The sequence below is a fragment of the Pogoniulus pusillus genome, chromosome 15 (genome assembly GCF_015220805.1).
Source record: "Pogoniulus pusillus isolate bPogPus1 chromosome 15, bPogPus1.pri, whole genome shotgun sequence".
In the NCBI taxonomy this organism is placed as follows: domain Eukaryota; kingdom Metazoa; phylum Chordata; class Aves; order Piciformes; family Lybiidae; genus Pogoniulus; species Pogoniulus pusillus.
In genome coordinates, this window is record NC_087278.1 from 13,509,899 (window position 1) to 13,528,444 (window position 18,546).

An 18,546-nucleotide genomic window follows, 5' to 3' on the forward strand; every position below is an offset into this window, starting at 1 on the left:
AATTGATATCCAGACTTTTCTTGGAGCCATGCAAATATTCCCCAGTGTTTGGGTAGGAGTACCTCCCATTAAGCCAACCCATGACACATATGTGGCATCTGAACTCCATCAATCTGGTATCAGTGATCAGATTCTTCTGGAAGTGTTAAAAAGCTGTGCTTTCCCCCCCTGAACTCCTTCTCTCTGTACTATTCCCTTTTTCCTTGATGTCTTTTTACAGAGGGATAGGTGGGCAGCTGGCTGGCTTGGGGCACTTTGTGGAAAGGAAAAGGGACACATCAGCAATCCTTCACACTGCTTGTTTCAGCATGTGCTATCATTTAAGGAAGTCAGAGTGCTATTTAACACCTAATTTTGTCATTGCCATCAGTGTGTTAATGTCAAGTAAGCCCCTGGTCAAGGATTTTTATCTGGCCTCAGGAAGGACCAGCTTTCCTCCAAATGTTTCAAGGTGAGGCATATGCACTTGTATTGTGTGTGCAAAAACCTGTTCTCTTCCTCCTAGTAGCAGCAGGAACAATGCTGAGACCTTAATTCTTTGCTTTTTGGGAAGTTTGTCTGAAGGAAAAGAAGGCTTCCTTGCCTCTGTAGCCTCCTCTAGCAGCCCAGGCAAGGCTCAGGGGCTGCAAACTCTGCTCCTCTCCAGAAATACTGATGCTCCTCCTCTTGCCTTCCAGAACACCCTGAAGCATGAGATGACAACCACATGTAGTGTTCTCTTCCTTCTCCTAGGCACTTAGGCTACATTTGACAGAAAATTGGTAAATCACCACAGAAATAGTTGTCTTCAGGAGAAGATGTGACCAGGCACGATATACGCAGCTATTTGCACATCTCTTTAGTGAGTTGGATTTTGACTCTTTGTTTAATAGATAGATCACTAGTAGTGAAATCGTAGCTCAAGCTAAAATAACTTTCACATCTATTTTGTGGTCAAAAGGCCTTTACAGTCATTGAACCAGACCTTGACCTCTTTAAATAAAGGATGAAATGCTCTCTTTGGGCAGGGAAACTTCCTTTGTGGATCTTGATCGCCACTTCAGTAGCCTGGGGTTTGATGCATTTGTGGAGATGCTGAGAAGTTTTTCCTGAGGAAGGGACAGTGGGAGGAGCAGTTCTGATTGTCTCTAGATCAAAAATGGCCTTGAGCATTCAGCTGAGGTTCAGAAATACTTGGAGGGAAAAACTGTTTCAAGTTAAGCTTTACATAAAAAACAAACAAACAAAAAAAGAGGCGAGAGATTTGGAAATATTTCAGACTCAGATTAGAGTATTTTTGACCTACAATGAAACATCAAAGCCAGTGGTTTTAAAAGCTGTTGTGCAGATTCTCCCAAATGAAAAGTAATTTTTCAGGTGCTGAGTTTGAGATGATTAGTTTTGAAAACCTCAAAATCAGAGGGCTGCTTGATTATTTTTTTTTAATTGTCTATGGGGTTTTGTTTCTTTTTTAACTGAAGCTTTGAATATGTGTTCTTCACGAAACCCAGTTTTTCAGTTTTGACTGAAAACTTCTGCTTATTTCTACTCCTATACTAAAATCTGAGGACAAAATTTCTCACGGTAATAGTTTCTGAAGAGAAGACAAATCACTGCTTTACTTACATGTTTCCAAATCACAGTATCACAGTATCACCAAGGTTGGAAGAGACCTCATAGATCATCAAGTCCAACCCTTTACCACAGGGCTCAAGGCTAGACCATGGCACCAAGTGCCACGTCCAATCCTGCCTTGAACAGCTCCAGGGACGGCGACTCCACCACCTCCCCGGGCAGCCCATTCCAGTGTCCAATGTCTCTCTCAGTGAAGAACTTTCTCCTCAACTCAAGCCTAAATTTCCCCTGGCGCAGCCTGAGGCTGTGTCCTCTTGTTCTGGTGCTGGCCACCTGAGAGAAGAGAGCAACCTCCCTCTGGCCACAACCACCCCTCAGGTAGTTGTAGACAGCAATAAGGTCACCCCTGAGCCTCCTCTTCTCCAGGCTAACCAATCCCAGCTCCCTCAGCCTCTCCTCGTAGGGCTGTGCTCGAGGCCTCTCACCAGCCTTGTCGCCCTTCTCTGGACACGCTCAAGCATCTCAATGTCCCTCCCAAAGTGGGGGGCCCAGAACTGAACACAGTACTCAAACGAAGCAAACTAGAGCTTACCCATGCAGTCTGGGCCCCAGTGGCCCTGGCAGCACTCAGGGTGTTCGAACTCCTTCATACAATGGTGGCGACATCCCGGAAAAGAAAGTGTGTGTGTTTTAATTTCTAGGTAATACCTGAGGAAAAGAAGTTTTAAGACTTGCTTTAAAGTAATTAAAAGTCTTCCGTGGGGAAAAGCAAAACTCTTAGCCTCCTCTTATCTTTTCAGTTTCAGATAAGAGCTCTTTATGCTTAGTTGTATTGATCTTAACTTTTTTTCTTAATTAAAACTTACGCTACATGTCAAGGTCTAAAAAGATACTTAGAGCTATTTCTTTCCCATTGTACATTTATGTGATTGGGGGTTGTTTTTTTCATTTCTGTAACATAAACACAGCTGTTTTCTCTGAGTTATTGATTAATATTAAAAAAAAATACTTAATATCAAGGTTCATTAAATGCTAGGTAAGCTCACAACAGCTACGCTTTCCCTAAAATATTGGCTTTCTTCTTATTCTTTCTTAATCTGAAAGGCAAGAGTTCAAATTTGCTTTGAGATATTTCTTCCTGCCCTTTACCCCTCACACCTCTCCAACATGGCAGTTTGAAAATCTATTATTTATATGATAATATGTTATATGATTGACACATAAATATGCTGAATAATTTTAGATTCAACAAACTCTGACCAAAGCTTGGGTTACAGAAGTGGTGAAGATGATGGTAAATGATAAGAAAATGGCATGGAATCGAGCATTTGTGATATGAATTGACATTTTCTAGTTCATGGAGAATAATATTCATGGAGAAAAGCTCTGACAGTAGAGATACCTGCAGTCTGGTATCCCAGTGCTGTTGGTTACTTTGGTGTAGCCAGCAGGGCACTGGGTTTCCAAGTTTAAAGAGCAAGGTACACATTCTGTCTTCATTCGAATGATCAGCTTTTGATCACATTGCTTCTTAATCTGTAATCAAAGAAGATTAGTTAAAAAGAAGGAAAAAATGCTCTGCATTGGTTTATCTCTGCCCCCAGTGGCATTACTGGAAACTGGCAGATTTAACTCAGCTCTGCTGTCCACTGCAGGATAAACCCTTCAAAGTGTCATATTTCTCCTAAGAATGCTTCATCAGCAAGGCTACCTAAGGAGCATGAGCCTATGAAGTGTTAGATGCCTTGCAAACCCAGAGCAGGATGGAGAAAGACAAGTGCAGACAGTGCTTTCTGCATTTGGTGGGGAAAGCTAAATGCAGGGGTGAAGGAAGTTGCTCACAGACCTGTGTGCACAGAGCACAGCACAAGCCTTCGTTCCTGTCAAAAGCAAGTTTCCTATCAACTGTGCCACCCTATTGAAGTAAAGGACTATGGCTGGTATTTTCAATTCATTGTAAATGAACAACATCTAGCTTTGTATCCAAAGCTGATAGAAGCTGTGAGCCTGACCTCACCAGAATACACTGAGAGCAGCAGCCTTCTGCTTTTTTTACTTAGAGAAATCCATAGAAGGCACAAGCCCACTTTGGGAAACCTGGCCCTGGTCCTCTAGCTCAAATACCAGGGGCTTCTGGCCCTTGCTGTTGAGGTCCCAGTTTCAAGAATGCAAATATAACAAATGTTTGAGAAGGTAGCAAAAAGGAGAAAGGGCTTAAAGTATTGTTCCAGTGGTGGCATTTGTGGCCATTTGAGCTGATTTTCTAGCTCAGACATAGGGGAGAGGTGAACATTCCAGGGGCCATATGATGGCAACAATGCATAAGTTAATATAATTTCATTGGAGCATCAAGAGCTTTATGTCTAGGAGCACAGCTTGTTCTTTCCCCCTTGCTGGCTTCTACTGCTTGAGCTGCACCTGCCTGCTATCTTCCCCGGCTGCTATTTTGGCTGCTGCTGCTTTGTTGCTGCTTGACCTCTTCCCCATCTCCCTTAAGGTTATTGTAATTTTTTTTCTCTAGTAGTTTATTTATCTTTATACTGTTATGCTATAAGAAATACAATTTCATCTTTCTCTGACTTTCCAAAAAACATCTGTGTTGTGGTGAGCTTATTCTACCAGGGGAGGGATCCACCCTAACCTGGGACAGCATTATATATTGTGTTTGCAGAAATCACAGATTTGAAAATGTCTGTATACCAAAAATAATGTCTGTTTTCTACCACTAAAGCAGCTGACCTATTTTAAAGCAATAAGTCTCTGGCGAACACCACATAAAGTTGGCTCCATCTTCTGTCTTCCTGGTGAGGATTTGTAGAAGTACATTCGTAACTCACAAATCACGGAATGGTTGGGGCTGGAAAAACCAGTGAGAAATGATCTAATGCAAAAATACAATCTTAAAAAAGCCAAGAAAAGTAATAAATGTAATCTTCATTCTTGGAGAGGAAGTACTGTGAAGTGCTCCGTATTCTAGTCCAATATAACAATTTATCTGATATTCTCTAAGTATGGATCCTTTTAGGTAGTTTTAACTCACTCAAGCAATATTGACCACGGGAGACTTCCTGTCCGACACAATTGAATCGAAATTAGCTCTCTGAGTGGGATTTCAGTTAAGCAGTTAAATAGTCAATTAAGGCAAAGTCTGAATTCATTATCAAGCCCATGTGAGGAAATAATGTTTATGATGAATAATTGTACCTGCCCACTGTTTGTGTGCCTGAGTGTATGTATGTATGTGTGTAGGGGCTGTCTTGTCTGGCTTCAGGTCTAAGGTTGCTCCCATAAACTCAAACGAGAGCATCTCTGCACCTTGCTTCCCATTCAAAACCAGTGTACGAGGCACCAGCACAAGAGGGCTTGAACACTTCAAGCCTTTCAAAACCCTGACCTCAACACCAGTTCACCACCTTAATGGCCCATCCTAAAGAAGAGATGACTCTTGCACCAGAGCAAGAACCAACACAGAGCAAATGGACAGTGTGGGCCCCTTAACTCCTACGTGCTGTGTGCACTCCCACTAAATCAGATCAGTACTATTAATGTTGAATAACCATAAACTCAGTGTGGGTTGATTTTTCTGAGTCTTTACTTGCTAGTGTTGTGTTTTGTTTTGTTTTGTTTTGTTTTTATTAGCAACAGAACATGTTTCCCAGTACCTGTTTGTACTTTCCAAAGGATTTTTACATTAAAAAACCCAACCAACCGATCATGTATCCCTGCAAGTTGTTTTCCCTCTCTATTTGTTGCTTGTACATTTGTCTTTTCTTTTACAAGTTTTTTTTTGCCTCCAGATCACAGCAATTTAAAAATTCATGTTGAGCACAGTTTAAATGAGTGAATGTCTCACGCTTGAGCTCCTTCTTCAAATTCATATCCCAGAGCTTCCTGCCTCTTTATGAGGGTGGTGAAAATAGATTTAGTGGAATTCCACAGGTTCATAGGATTTATATTGTCAAAAGACATCATAAAGATTTTTCTTCAATTTCTAACTTTATACAATCACTTCCAATATGTCAACTCCTTAGGTTTCTCCTCTGCCCACCTATCTGAAATAGTTTTTCCTCCTTGTGGTTAGTAGAGCAGATAATTTTCACTATGGAAACTTTACTGCTGTCATCTTCTGCTTTATGAAAAATTCCAGTGCTTTTTCTTTAATTTCTTTTTGCTCTGTTTGTCCTTTTTAGAGACTTCTCAGCGTACTCATGACATATGCGTTGAGCCAAAATCACACGTGGAATAAACAAATGCATTTCTGCTATTTCAGAGGACTGAATTACAGAGCTCTTCATTTATAATTCAGTGTCACATGCATGAGTGACTGTTAAAGCAGGGTTTTATTCTACAAGATAACTATTCTCTGTATCTGATAGCTTTTCTCTCTGTAACAGTGAATCAAACCCCATCCTTATGGTGCGATACAGACACATAGCAATGAATCGTTAAAATAAAAAGCCACTTCTTACCTCATCTGGGACTTGTGACATCAAACATATTTTCACTGCAGCCAAAAAAGCCAAAAATAATAAAAGAGGAGGATTTTTTTCCATTGTGAAAAATATGACTCTTTTCCTTCCAAACCCTCTAGAAATGAGAACTAATATTATGACACAAACCAACTGTTTGTTAGAGATGGTATTTCTTCTGCATTCTTAGGCAGAGAGTTTAACAAGACTCTTCCTGAAGGAAAATGAGTGAAGAATACAGCCTGTGAAACTTGCCTGCAGGCAGGAAAAATTCCAAAAGGCAGAGTATTTGCTGAAAGTTTTCACTGCAAAGCTGAATAAACCCTTCCTAACTGAATGACAGGATATCCTGACAGAGCATTGTTAATTTATCCCTTTCTCTGAAGCTGTTGACAGTACAAAACCAAGGACACTGAACTGTTATGACAGAAGATTTTTTTTTTTCTTTTAGGTGGGCATGGATCAGGGACTGGAGTAACTGCTGTGCTTGCTATCATTGCATTTATTCAAACCATCTGAGGCAGAGCAAAGAATCTCTGGAAGTTGTCCTATCACTCCAATAACGTTAGCATGGGTGTCCTGAATGTGGTTCTGGGAAAAATACTACCAACTTTATCTCAGGAGGCCAAAAGGACATCTTCCATCTTTGCCTAGCCAGATAAAAAGAGGATGATTTTTTTTTTCCTTTTAAAAATGATTTTGCTACTTTTGTTAAATCCTTTTGACTTATTTCCTGGAGCTAAGCACAAGAAAATTAACTCAGCTATGTTACTTGCATATGATGAGGAAGGACGAGCAGGCAAACAATTTAAGTTACTGAAAGTGAGGGTTTTTTTATTTCCTCAGAGGTGTTCAGCTGTTTTCTAGTGTTATTTTTTGGTGCTGCTCTGGTCATTTCTGTAAGGGCAGCCTCTTTCATCTCTTAAATACATAATAATTCGCTGGCCTCCAGTTTTCCAGCTTCACTTTGGACCCCTAACATAATAATTTTCCAGTCATTCCATAAGGGTGTCTTAATGCAAAGTTGTGCTTTGATGCTAGGCTAGGTTTTTGCAGAGTCCACAGTGGTTGCAAATGCAACACTTCCTTCCAGGTTCATACTGGTAGTCCTGGCTGGATGTTGTATTCTCCTTTTGACCACAAAAGTTAGATTTGATGCAGTCGTAACCTATCATCTTGAATTCCATATTGTTTTCCTCAAAACTCAGTGATGATACACATATAATACACAAATTCCTCCACTCTTGTGATATGTTTTGAATATTGCAACTTTGCTGGTAGGAGATGAGAGGGTAGGATGTTTCCTGTGCCCTCATTAGATCCTGTTACTTTCTGCTGTACAATGAGGAATGTAAATAATTTCTTGTTTATGCAGACAAGATAGCAGCCAGGGGTTATGATGTGCATACTGACGATATGTATGGCCCCGAGAAGTGCTGTTTCTGTTTTCTGAGGTCAAGGCCTTTTCATGTTGCTTTGGTTTTGAATACAATGTACAATCTGGCCTGGTGGGTTGTTTTTCTCCAGAACACCGGAATTCTGGAGTATCTCCTGTCCCGTGTGATGGCAGTCTCTATGGGCTGTTTGAGAGTAAAACTTAGCTTCCCTTTTCTGCAGCTGTGCCTTGTTGGGATGTGTGCAGGGTGGCTATCTGGGCATGGTTTGGGCAAAACACGTATGCCTGATCCCTGCATGTGTGATGGCAGGACCTGGCAGCTTCTACAGCAGCAGCTAGAGGTCAGCAGGGTTTCTTGCCTGTTGCCACTACAGTGGCAAGTGCAGTGTGGTGATGAAAAGAGCTGTAAATCAAGCCTGTCCCTTTCCTGTCCTGTAGATCGAGATAAAAAGCAACACACATCAGCTCTCTTGTTATCTGCTGTTACCTCCCATATAGGCATTTGTGTAAAGTAAACCTTTTTTTCTTTTTCCTTCCTCTCCCTTCGGAATGTGGCCTCCCCACTAACCACCAGGATGACTGCTTTCCCTGCTCTGGAAGGACTGGTCACCCTTTTCTCACGTTGGTGACAGGAGATGTTCTCATTTACTTAAGTTAGAGCCTGGCACAGTCTGTATTAAACATTAATTCTGCCTATCCAGCTCCTGCCCAGCTATGGACACAAATACAGGCTAATACATCAGCTGGTGCTTGGGACAGGGCTCTCTGGGGACTTAGGGAGTGGGAAGGTGACACCTCAGTGCTCAAAGCAGCCTGTGCAGCATGGCAGTGTACCTACTGGCTAACCAGGGTCCTGGCATACCACCTTGCTCAGGTGAAGGTTGACTTGGTGGTCTGGTTGGTGCCTGAGGGCAGTCACTGGCTTCAGCACTGTTGTCCAGTGCTGGTGTGCAGTTAGCATGGGCTTTGCCCTTTGATTTTGGAAGCAGGATAGTGATGGTAACAACAGCCTAGAACCTTCATCCTTCTTCACCTTCCCCTGCAAGTTCCCTGGGTCATAATGTGCCAAGGGGCCTGCATACTCTAAGATCCCTAGTGGGGATTTCACCCGTCAGTGTGCTACCCTGTGCATCATTGCATCTGTGCTGACTCAAAGGCTTGCCTATCCTCCAGCTCCTGCCCTGGACATGTTGGTATCCTGTCCTAGCCATCCAGCCCATGCGTTTCTGGGGCTGTCCTTCTCCAAGGTCATGGTGGCAAGATGTCACATTCACATTATCTTGTAGCTTATACAGTTTAGCTGAGACCTCTGTGCTCTTGCATTTCTTACTCTGAGTTCTTTTGGGCTTTAGCAGGATACTTCATTTTAGCTTTGTGTTGTGTCTCTTTCTGTGTCTAGCTGGAGTGATGGAGAGGTCTTGGATTTCATTGGTTCCTACACTAAAGGTGGAAATCTTGGAAGTGTTAGATGGCAAATATCAAAATACAAACACATTTATAGAGTTGGTCCCCTTGGATTTTTGTTTAATAATGTTGATACAGGTGAAGGAAGTGAGATCAAGGACTGTGGGAACGACAATGACTGTCTACACAAATGCACCTGAAAGCTGGGATCGGTTTGATAGGGAGAAGCCTAGCAAAGCCTCCATCTGTTACTTGGATGCTCTTTATTTTGGCTACTAGTCACCTTTGTGCTTCTGGAAGTTTTCAGGTTGCAAGCAGTCCAGTGAAAAAGATTAGTAAGAGTCACTGTGTGTGCTGTAATGCTACAAATACCATGTGTGTGGCTTACACCTGTGTGCATCACAGCCTTTCTCTGCTATTGCATTCCTCAACTGGATGCTCCTACTTTAAGTAGATGTAAGCTGGATGCTTTTCTACTTCATCCACCTACTGTCTGTCTTCAAAGTTGCTTCTTCCGTTTCTGTGCTGAAAAATGTCATCCAGAGAAAATATGATGGTAAATTTTGTGGGTTTGAAAAACGTGTTTTGTGCTGCAGCTTATTTCAGTGTTACAATAAGGTAGTGGCTCTTCCTCAGAGAAAGGTGTCTGGAGCATGAGGTCACTTTAAAAGCGAATAAAAATCTGAAGATACAGATGTATGGTTTCAGAACTCACCTTTGTCTGTGTGGTTTTGATAACTGCATCATTTTTTTTTTTTTTCCTTTAAAAAATTTGATTATTGAATACATAACTCATGTTGTATACTACTCCCTTGAAATTCCTGGACATCAAGCTCTCTCAGCTAGAGTCAGCTGAACAGTGTATGATGATCTCTCAGAAATTCATACGAAGCCCAGCCATTTCAGAAGCAACTGTATGACAAAAGCACCATCTCAGAGAAAGAAATAAGAAATAAATGTGTGACTTTTTCTTTTTAGCAGAAATTGCAGCCTGAATGTTCATGAACTCTGCATAATAAAATCTGATAGAATTTTTCTGGTACATCCCACCCTGCTTGTAGCTAAGCTCTCTCCCAGGGAAGCAGCCTCATTAGTGAAGTCTTAGTGTTGAGAGTGAGGGCAGTCTTGAGCTAAATTTAATATCCTTAGTTAGGGATTTGAAAGTAAGCAACAGAAAATAAATGAATTACTGTTTTTTTAATGCATGTGGCTTCTGTTTTAGAGCTGGTCCCAGCAGGGAAACTGTCTCGGGGGTGCCTGAATACAGTTTGAGGCTCTGCATGTCTGAGGAAAGTCACTTTGCTCTTTGTTTAGAAACTGGCTAAAGCACCTTGCAGAGGGGTAAAAAAAGATAAAATGTGCTTAGAAGAAGAAAGCTTCCTAGGGGGAGGGAAGCTTTGGCTCTGCCAAGAGAAGCGTCTGAATGCTAATTGTAGGTGGGAGGAAGGGGGGCACAAACCATCAAGTTGCCTAGGAGGAGGCTTGGGGAAGGGGAGGGGGGGGAATATTTGGGAAGTACTGCCTTTGATTAACACAGACTTAATTGGAACATAACAAAGAGATTTAAAAAAAAAGTGGCTGGCAAGTTAAATCTTTCCAGTGCCATACATCTGAGGAAGCCAACAGTGGCCTACGGAGAGTCTGAATGGGCAATGTGGAAAATTCTAGGGGTGTGTAATTTTATCTGTGGGGTTATGACAGCCATCATTTTGAAACACGGTGACTATCAGAACTAATTAATTCTCCAAGCCCAGAGGATGCATGAAGATAGAGCTGCAGCTGGTATGCTGAGGAATGCCTCACGCCCGGCAGAGGCCATCGCTTTTATCAATGTTAATGAGGGAGAAGGCACAGACAGCTGATCTAAACCCGAATGAGTTCATGATGCATACAGCTGATGGCAACGAAGACTGCCAGTCAAGGGGTGGTCTTCGCCATAGATTAGATCCTCATAGTGGCCTCTTCAGCTTTCTTTTTTTCCCCTCTTTTTTTGTTTGTCAAAAGAGTCTTTCAGCTGGTGAAATTGTAAACAAAAGGCATTCGAGCTGAGGCCATAGCAGAGCAGGCTTTGCAAGCGAGACATGAGGAGAGTAGTGTACATGGTGCTAACTTGGACAATCTTATTTACTACAAATTCTAAGGGGGCAATAGGTGGGAGAGCCATAAGGCTGAGCTTAAAATAAGCGTCATGCTCTGAAAAGAACAACCAAAAATCAGGAGCTGCTCATGGGTGTCTCTGATACCCTTTAATGATGTAATAATATCTTGCTTAAAAAATGAGAGTCATGTTCAAGCCATAACTAAGGTCTCATGCCCAGTAGCTACAGCAGGATAAAGATTTATGTAAGTCCTTGGTTTGCAGGAATCACTCTTCATGTTCAGCTGTGAGATGTGCAGGTCAAGATGGACAGGAGGATGAAGCTATAGGGCTCCTGGGGGTGCCTTTGGGGTGAAGGGAAATAACTGCAACTGGAGATGTGGATGGCATAGAGTAGTATTAAAGCTATCTTGGTTTCCCTGTTTCTGCTCTGCATCTACTACATTGTAGCACTTGATAGACCATGGATAGACTCCGATCCCACACTGCTGCCAGCTAATGGCACGATAAATACAGAAGGTTCTGCCATGACACAAAATATTGACTTTTCTGAACACTTTGGCTCTTCCTGGTGCTTTGATTCTCTTCAGAATCATTTAATCTCATACATAGTTGAGCATAAATCCAACACAGCTTTAGAATTAAATAAGTAACAGTTATGAGCTGCTGGATAAATACACCAAAATAAATGTGTACTTTGAATTAAAACCTGCCTGTTTATTTAATGTCAACATGTAAGAAGCTCCAGATTTAAGATGTGATCAAAGAATATCAAGAACCAGGAACAAATGAAGAACTTACACGAGATGGGAGGGTAACTCGGATGTTGATGTCAATGTTCAAGTAAACCTATTCTCTGGTTTATAAACATCCAGGCAGGAAGCAGACTGGGGTTGTTTGTATGTGTGAACTATACTCTGACAGTTCTGCTAAAGTTGTGGAGTGTAAAGCCAAAATACTATGAAACCCCTGAGATTCCAGGATTTGGGATGGATGGATGGAAGGACACAGAGGATGAAATTCTGTGGCTGTAAATGTTATATTGATTTATCTAATGCCATGGTAGAGAAGAAAGACAGAGAGCAGCACATAAATTTCAGATCTTAGCAGTTGGCCATGGTAGGACTGGGGTGTTTAGCAAATCCAGACACCATAAGGCAAGGGAGCTTGTGGAGAAGAAACACGGAGTAGAGCTTGTGTTGTTATTGAGGTGTTATTACCTGCTGACTTCCTTCCTTGTTCTGCACAATGAAGAGACTTTGTTGTAATTTGGGGTTATACAGAGCTTGTATGTTTTCACAGTAATGCTTTTGTTTTGACTAGTCAGACTTAAACAAAGTTAGCTTAACATAGTTAATAATTTACTAGTAATAGAACTGAATTGAGGATAATGATGTGGAGCAATCAACCTTTACTCAATGTTGTTTCCTTCTTTTAAACGCTGCCTTTATAACATTGCACAAATGTGTGTGTTTACAGCTACAGTGAGTCGACTTCAGCCAATTATCGCCCCTAGGAAATGCCATCTCAAAATTTGTTTGAGAAAGACAGTCATACATAAGAAGAGATGGTATCATCTCCACAAACAGAATAATCCACTGTCATCTTTCATGGTCTTCCTCCTTAGATAAATTTGCCCTGGCTTACATCAGGCTAAAGGGATCTAGTCTGTGCTGTGCTGGACAAGTAACACAATGTGGGCATACAGCATGGTAATCCACGACCCAAGGGCAACAAGTTGCCCACAGGGACATCTGATATTGCTGGAGACAGCCGAGTGTGCTGCTGCCAGGCCGGTGTTAACTGATTTAAACTGATTGAAACCCATTACCCTAAGAAATAGACCTGGATTTAGGATAAGAAAGCTTAGCATCCATTTTTGGCTCCATTGCTTCAAGACTAAGAGAAGCTGCTCTCCCTTCTGCCACGGGTACCTTCTCTTCCCTTTCTGCCTCTCTGTAGTTTGTCCGCCTTTCACTATGGGTGTATGTCAGCGCCTCCAAAAGAAGTATCCTGAGTGAGCTTGGCCCCAGCACGAAAACAGCACGCAGCTTCTCCAGCGCTTTCTCCCCCCCTTCTCCAGCTCAGCGCAGGCGCCTGCTTTTCTGCAACCTTTCCTGCCGCAGCCCGCAGGCAGTGGGACAGACAAGGGTGGGCTTTCTACCTGGCGGCTCCGGGGGCAGGTTCGCCCTGCCCCGAGGCCGTTTTGCACCGGGATCAGAGAGGGGCAGGTGGGGGTCCCAGGAGGGAGTGTATCCAAGACCCTCGCAGCCCCCCTCGCCGCGATGCCACAGGAGGGCAGCAGAGCCCAAGCCACGTCTTCAACCTCCTCCTGCCCCAAACCCGCGGGCAGCAGCTGCTGGGTCCCCACGGTACAGGAGCCAGCTCAATGCGTGGGGAACTCCACCGCAACCCAGAGGGGACACGCCGGGCTGTGAATGTGTGAACGCATTTACATGGAATCACAGAACCGCTTTGGCTGGGAAGGACCTTTAGGATCAAGTCCAGCGATTAACCTGATATTGCCAGGTCACCTTTAACCTGCGCAGCTTCGTGTTTTCTTAACGCCTAATTGTACACAGCTAAGCCTTCCTATTTCTTATAAGTTTGTGGTTGAGAGCTATGAGGCAGAAACCTGTTTCACAGACACCCAATGCAGCATTTAACTAGAACCTGTAAGAGGCAAATTAATCTTTCTTGCAGAAAATATGTCGGGTTTGACTAAATTTGGGTTGTTCCATCTCAGAATGTAAGGATTCACAGGTAGAGCTGGGGAATTTTTCTGCAGAAAAAAAAAAGAGATGTCCACCTTTTCCTACCTTCTTGCTCGTAAAGTACCTGCCTGGCATGCTGGATTCTTCAGAGATGTAGCAGCTTGTCTGAAACTCTGCCGAGGAGCAGAAAAGCTCAGAACACTTCAGGCATTTAAACACAGGCATGTAGTGCCTCTTTAGAGATGGTTTGAGATGTTTAAGACTACTGAGTCCTGTGGCCTTCTAGTGGAGCTTTTGGCAACTGTGTGAGGAGGCATCAAAAACAATCCTAGACAACTAAAACACATCCCATGGGCATAAGGACTCCAAGCAACTAGAAACCTGAAAGCATGAGAACTGTGGGGTTTATAGGACCACAGAGGGCTGGGCCTAGGTTGATCACATGTATATTCCTTCCAAGTTGTGATGGTTTGGGGGTTACCCCGCCCCCCCACACTTTTGAATTTGCCCCAGCTAACTCAGACGGACCCTGGGAATATAGATGAAGCAATTTATTTACAGCTAGCAGAATTTACAAGCAGCTATTTACAATATATACAGTTATATACAATTATATACAGAAATATACAAAGGATAAACAATACAAAAGCACAACTTCCCTCCCAGAAACCTGAGTCCCCAGGAGGGGCTCTCAAACCACCCCAACACCTCCCCCCGGCCCTCTCAACCTTACCCCAGTTCTCAGGAAGAAAAGAGGTGTAGCCAAGAGGTTAGGGAGCAAGGTTAGTAGGAGCAGGGTTAATGAGATGTGACCAGGTCCAAGGCAAAAGCAAGAGTGAGAAAAAAATGGAGAAAAAGTCTTTCTTCTTCCCAAAGTTCTCAGCGTGACTGTGGGAGAAGTAGACACAATTGTTTTTCATTTCACTGCCTGTTATCTAGTTCTGTTACCAAAACATTTCAGCTTGCTTCAAACTAGCACAATCCACCCCTGTCTACTTCGCTCAGAGTATCGCTGAGAATTATCCAATCTAACCTAAACCAATATTTACACTAAAACAATATATACAAGTTCAGTTCACACTTCAATCAGATGTAGGTGATTCAAAAGCTCAGAACAGGGACTCCCAGGTGATGTTGGGTTCGTGCTCACATACTGTAGATTCTATCGTAGATTCTCTCAGTGTTGGGCGCTGATGTTACCTAGAACAGAAAACTCCTAACAACTTATGCTACACACTCTGAATTTAAGCTCTCTCAGCTAAAGTTAAATTTCTCTGTGGAATACACTGGATTTCACCATTCTCCTGCATTACCCAGTACGTATGACCAGGACCTTCAGCAGAAACCACCCCTCGGACAGGTTTCCCTTCGCCCAAAGGAGAAAATACCCAAACAGTTTTCCCTAACAGATTCTTCTCACGTACAACAGGAACTTTATCACCGTCTACTGTTTGGACCAAATCTGATTGTGCAGGTCCTGCTCTGTTTACTGAACCTCTACTATTTACCAACCAGGTAGCTTGTGCTAAATGTTTGTCCCAGTTTTTCAGAGTTCCACCCCCCATGGCCTTTAGGGTGGTTTTCAGCAAACCATTGTAGCGTTCAATCTTCCCTGAAGCTGGTGCATAGTAGGGTATGTGATAGATCCATTCAATACCATGCTCTTTGGCCCAGTTTTTCACAAGATTGTTCTTGAAATGAGTACCATTGTCTGACTCAATTCTCTCTGGAGTTCCATGTCTCCACAAGATCTGTCTCTCCAAACCAACAATGGTGTTACGTGCAGTAGCATGTGGAACTGGATAGGTTTCCAACCATCCAGTGCTGGCTTCTACCATCGTTAGCACATACTGCTTGCCAGAACGAGATCGAGGTAAAGTGATGTAGTCAATCTGCCAGGCTTCTCCATACTTGTACTTTGACCATCTCTCACCATACCATAAGGGCTTGATTCGCTTAGCCTGCTTAATAGCAGCACAAATGTCACAGTCATAGATGACTTGGGTGATAGCGTCCATGGACAAGTCAATTGACCTATCACGAGCCCATCGGTATGTTCCATCTCTGCCTTGATGTCCAGATGAGTCATGGGCCCACCGAGCTAAGAACAGTTCACCTCGGTGTTTCCAATCAAGGTCAATGTCAAGTTCAGAGTTGGTATCAACTTGAGCAATCTTAGCAGCTTGATCTGCCTTCTGATTATGTTGATGTTCCTCAGTTGCTCTGCTCTTAGGCATGTGTGCATCTACGTGCCGCACCTTCACTGGAGTTTTCTCCAGCCGTGCATCAATGTCCTGCCATAGATCAGCACACCAAATAGGCTTTCCTTTCCTCTGCCAACCATTCTTCTTCCAGTCCTTCAGCCAACCCCATAGAGCATTGGCTACCATCCACGAATCGGTGTAGAGGTAAAGGATAGGCCAATTCTCACGTTCAGCCACATCAAGAGCAAGTTGAACAGCTTTTACCTCAGCGAACTGACTGGATTCTCCTTCGCCATCTTTCGTTTCGGTAACTCTCCTGGTTGGATTCCAAACCGCTGACTTCCATATTCGCTTGTTCCCAACAAGACGACAGGAACCATCTGTGAACAAAGCGTAGTTCTTTTCCTCATCAGAGAGATCACCATAGGGAGGAGCTTCCTCAGCACGAGTTATTTTCTCCTCTGGAGGTTTGGAACAGTCTGTGCCTTCCGGCCAGTTGGTGATCACCTCCACCAGACCAGGTCGGTCAAGATTACCCATTCGTGCTCGTTGGGTTATCAAAGCCATCCATTTAGACCAGGTTGCATCTGTGGCATGATGTGGTGATGACCCTTTGCCCTTGAACATCCAGTTAAGAACTGGCAGTCTAGGAGCTAAAAGCAATTGTGACTCAGTTCCAATCACTTCAGAAGCTGCTTTCACTCCTTCATAGGCTGCTAGAATCTCTTTCTCAGTTGCAGTATAATTTGTCTCTGAATCTCTGTAACAACGTCCCCAGAAACCAAGTGGACGACCACGTGTCTCATTTGGAGCTCTCTGCCAGAGACTCCAAGTTGGACCATTATCACTGGCAGCCGTGTACAGAATGTTTTTAATGTCTGGACCAGATCTCACAGGACCCAAGCCCACTGCATGGACTACTTCTCGTTTGATCTGATCAAAGGCTGCTTGTTGTTCAGGTCCCCACTCGAAATTGTTTCTCTTACGAGTCACATCATGCAGAGGTTTGACAATCTGACTGAAACCAGGAATGTGTAGTCTCCAAAATCCCACCACACCAAGAAAAGAAAGTGTGTCCTTCTTACTGGTGGGAACTGCCATGGTAGAGACTTTGTTGATCACATCCTGAGGAATGTAACGGCGACCATCCTGCCACCGCACTCCCAGAAACTGAATTTCTTTGGCAGGTCCTTTGACCTTGTCTCTCTTAATGGCAAAACCTGCTTGCAGCAGAATGTCAATGATTTTGTTACCTTTCTCGAAGACTTCCTCAGCAGTTTGGCCCCACACAATGATGTCGTCGATGTACTGGATGTGCTCTGGAGCTTTACCTTTCTCCAGTGCATTGTGGATGACTGAGTGACAGATGGTTGAGCTGTGTTTCCACCCCTGAGGCAAACGATTGAACTGGTACTGGATTCCTCTCCAGGTGAATGCAAACTGAGGCCTGCACTCCTTTGCTATGGGAATAGAGAAGAAAGCATAAGCAATGTCATGGTAGCTCTGGGGTAGAGTGCTTGCCTGCCGTGCAAAAGGTCCCAAGTTCGATTCCTGTCTAGACTCTGTGGCGTTGTTTTTGTTATCAGTGTTTATGTTAGTGGTGGGAACACTGGCTGTGTTCCCAGAACCTATAGAGGAGGGTGGAGAGGCTGGCAAGGGGGAAGCCGATAACTGTGTTCCCTTGTTTTGCTGTGAAAGAGACTGCTTCTGAGACACAGAATTTTTCCTAGCTCTTACAGAACCTGGTTTTGAATTTTTCACACATAATGCCAAAATTAATATGAAATTTAAAACTACAAGAGCCAGTATAATGCCCAGCATCCCTGCCATGCTCTGTTTCGAGTAGAAATCCTTGCATGGATTTGGCATTTCAGTTTGGGGCTGGATGACCCTCATGAGAGCAGTAGATAAAGCAGACTTTCGATTGATTGTAACATTATTGACAAAAACTCTTGTAATATCACTAGTAATATTCTCAGTGACACTAAAACCAGCATAACCAAGAATGAAATCACCCCAGCTCCAGAACATGTTTGAAAGCTTAACTTTAGCCTTCTTAAAAACTACATGAAGCAAGAAATAACCAATTTGATCTTTGATCCAGTTGTACACAAAAAACCAGAAAACAGGCCACACAGCAATCCCCACCAAGTACAATAGCTGCTTGATTAGCTTCATCTTAATTCCCAGAGCTAATTTTCCAGTCACTCAAATAACTAGCCCCACGTTGGGCGCCAATAAAAAATGTGATGGTTTGGGGGTTACCCCGCCCCCCCACACTTTTGAATTTGCCCCAGCTAACTCAGACGGACCCTGGGAATATAGATGAAGCAATTTATTTACAGCTAGCAGAATTTACAAGCAGCTATTTACAATATATACAGTTATATACAATTATATACAGAAATATACAAAGGATAAACAATACAAAAGCACAACTTCCCTCCCAGAAACCTGAGTCCCCAGGAGGGGCTCTCAAACCACCCCAACACCTCCCCCCGGCCCTCTCAACCTTACCCCAGTTCTCAGGAAGAAAAGAGGTGTAGCCAAGAGGTTAGGGAGCAAGGTTAGTAGGAGCAGGGTTAATGAGATGTGACCAGGTCCAAGGCAAAAGCAAGAGTGAGAAAAAAATGGAGAAAAAGTCTTTCTTCTTCCCAAAGTTCTCAGCGTGACTGTGGGAGAAGTAGACACAATTGTTTTTCATTTC

General features: G+C 43.2%; 1 protein-coding gene across 1 annotated transcript in view; it reads right to left on the bottom strand.

Annotated features, from left to right (window-relative positions):
* STAB2 (stabilin 2) overlaps positions 1–6,107 on the bottom strand; it is an 85,977-nt gene extending 79,870 nt beyond the window's left edge. Inside the window, exons 1-3 of the mRNA XM_064154853.1 lie at positions 6,024–6,107; positions 2,957–3,090; positions 2,147–2,262 (exon numbers count right to left, since the gene is read on the bottom strand). Of these exons, the coding sequence (XP_064010923.1) occupies positions 2,147–2,262; positions 2,957–3,090; positions 6,024–6,107 (334 nt within the window). The remainder of the gene's footprint in view (positions 1–2,146; positions 2,263–2,956; positions 3,091–6,023) is intronic.
* Between the last annotated feature and the right edge of the window lie 12,439 nt (positions 6,108–18,546).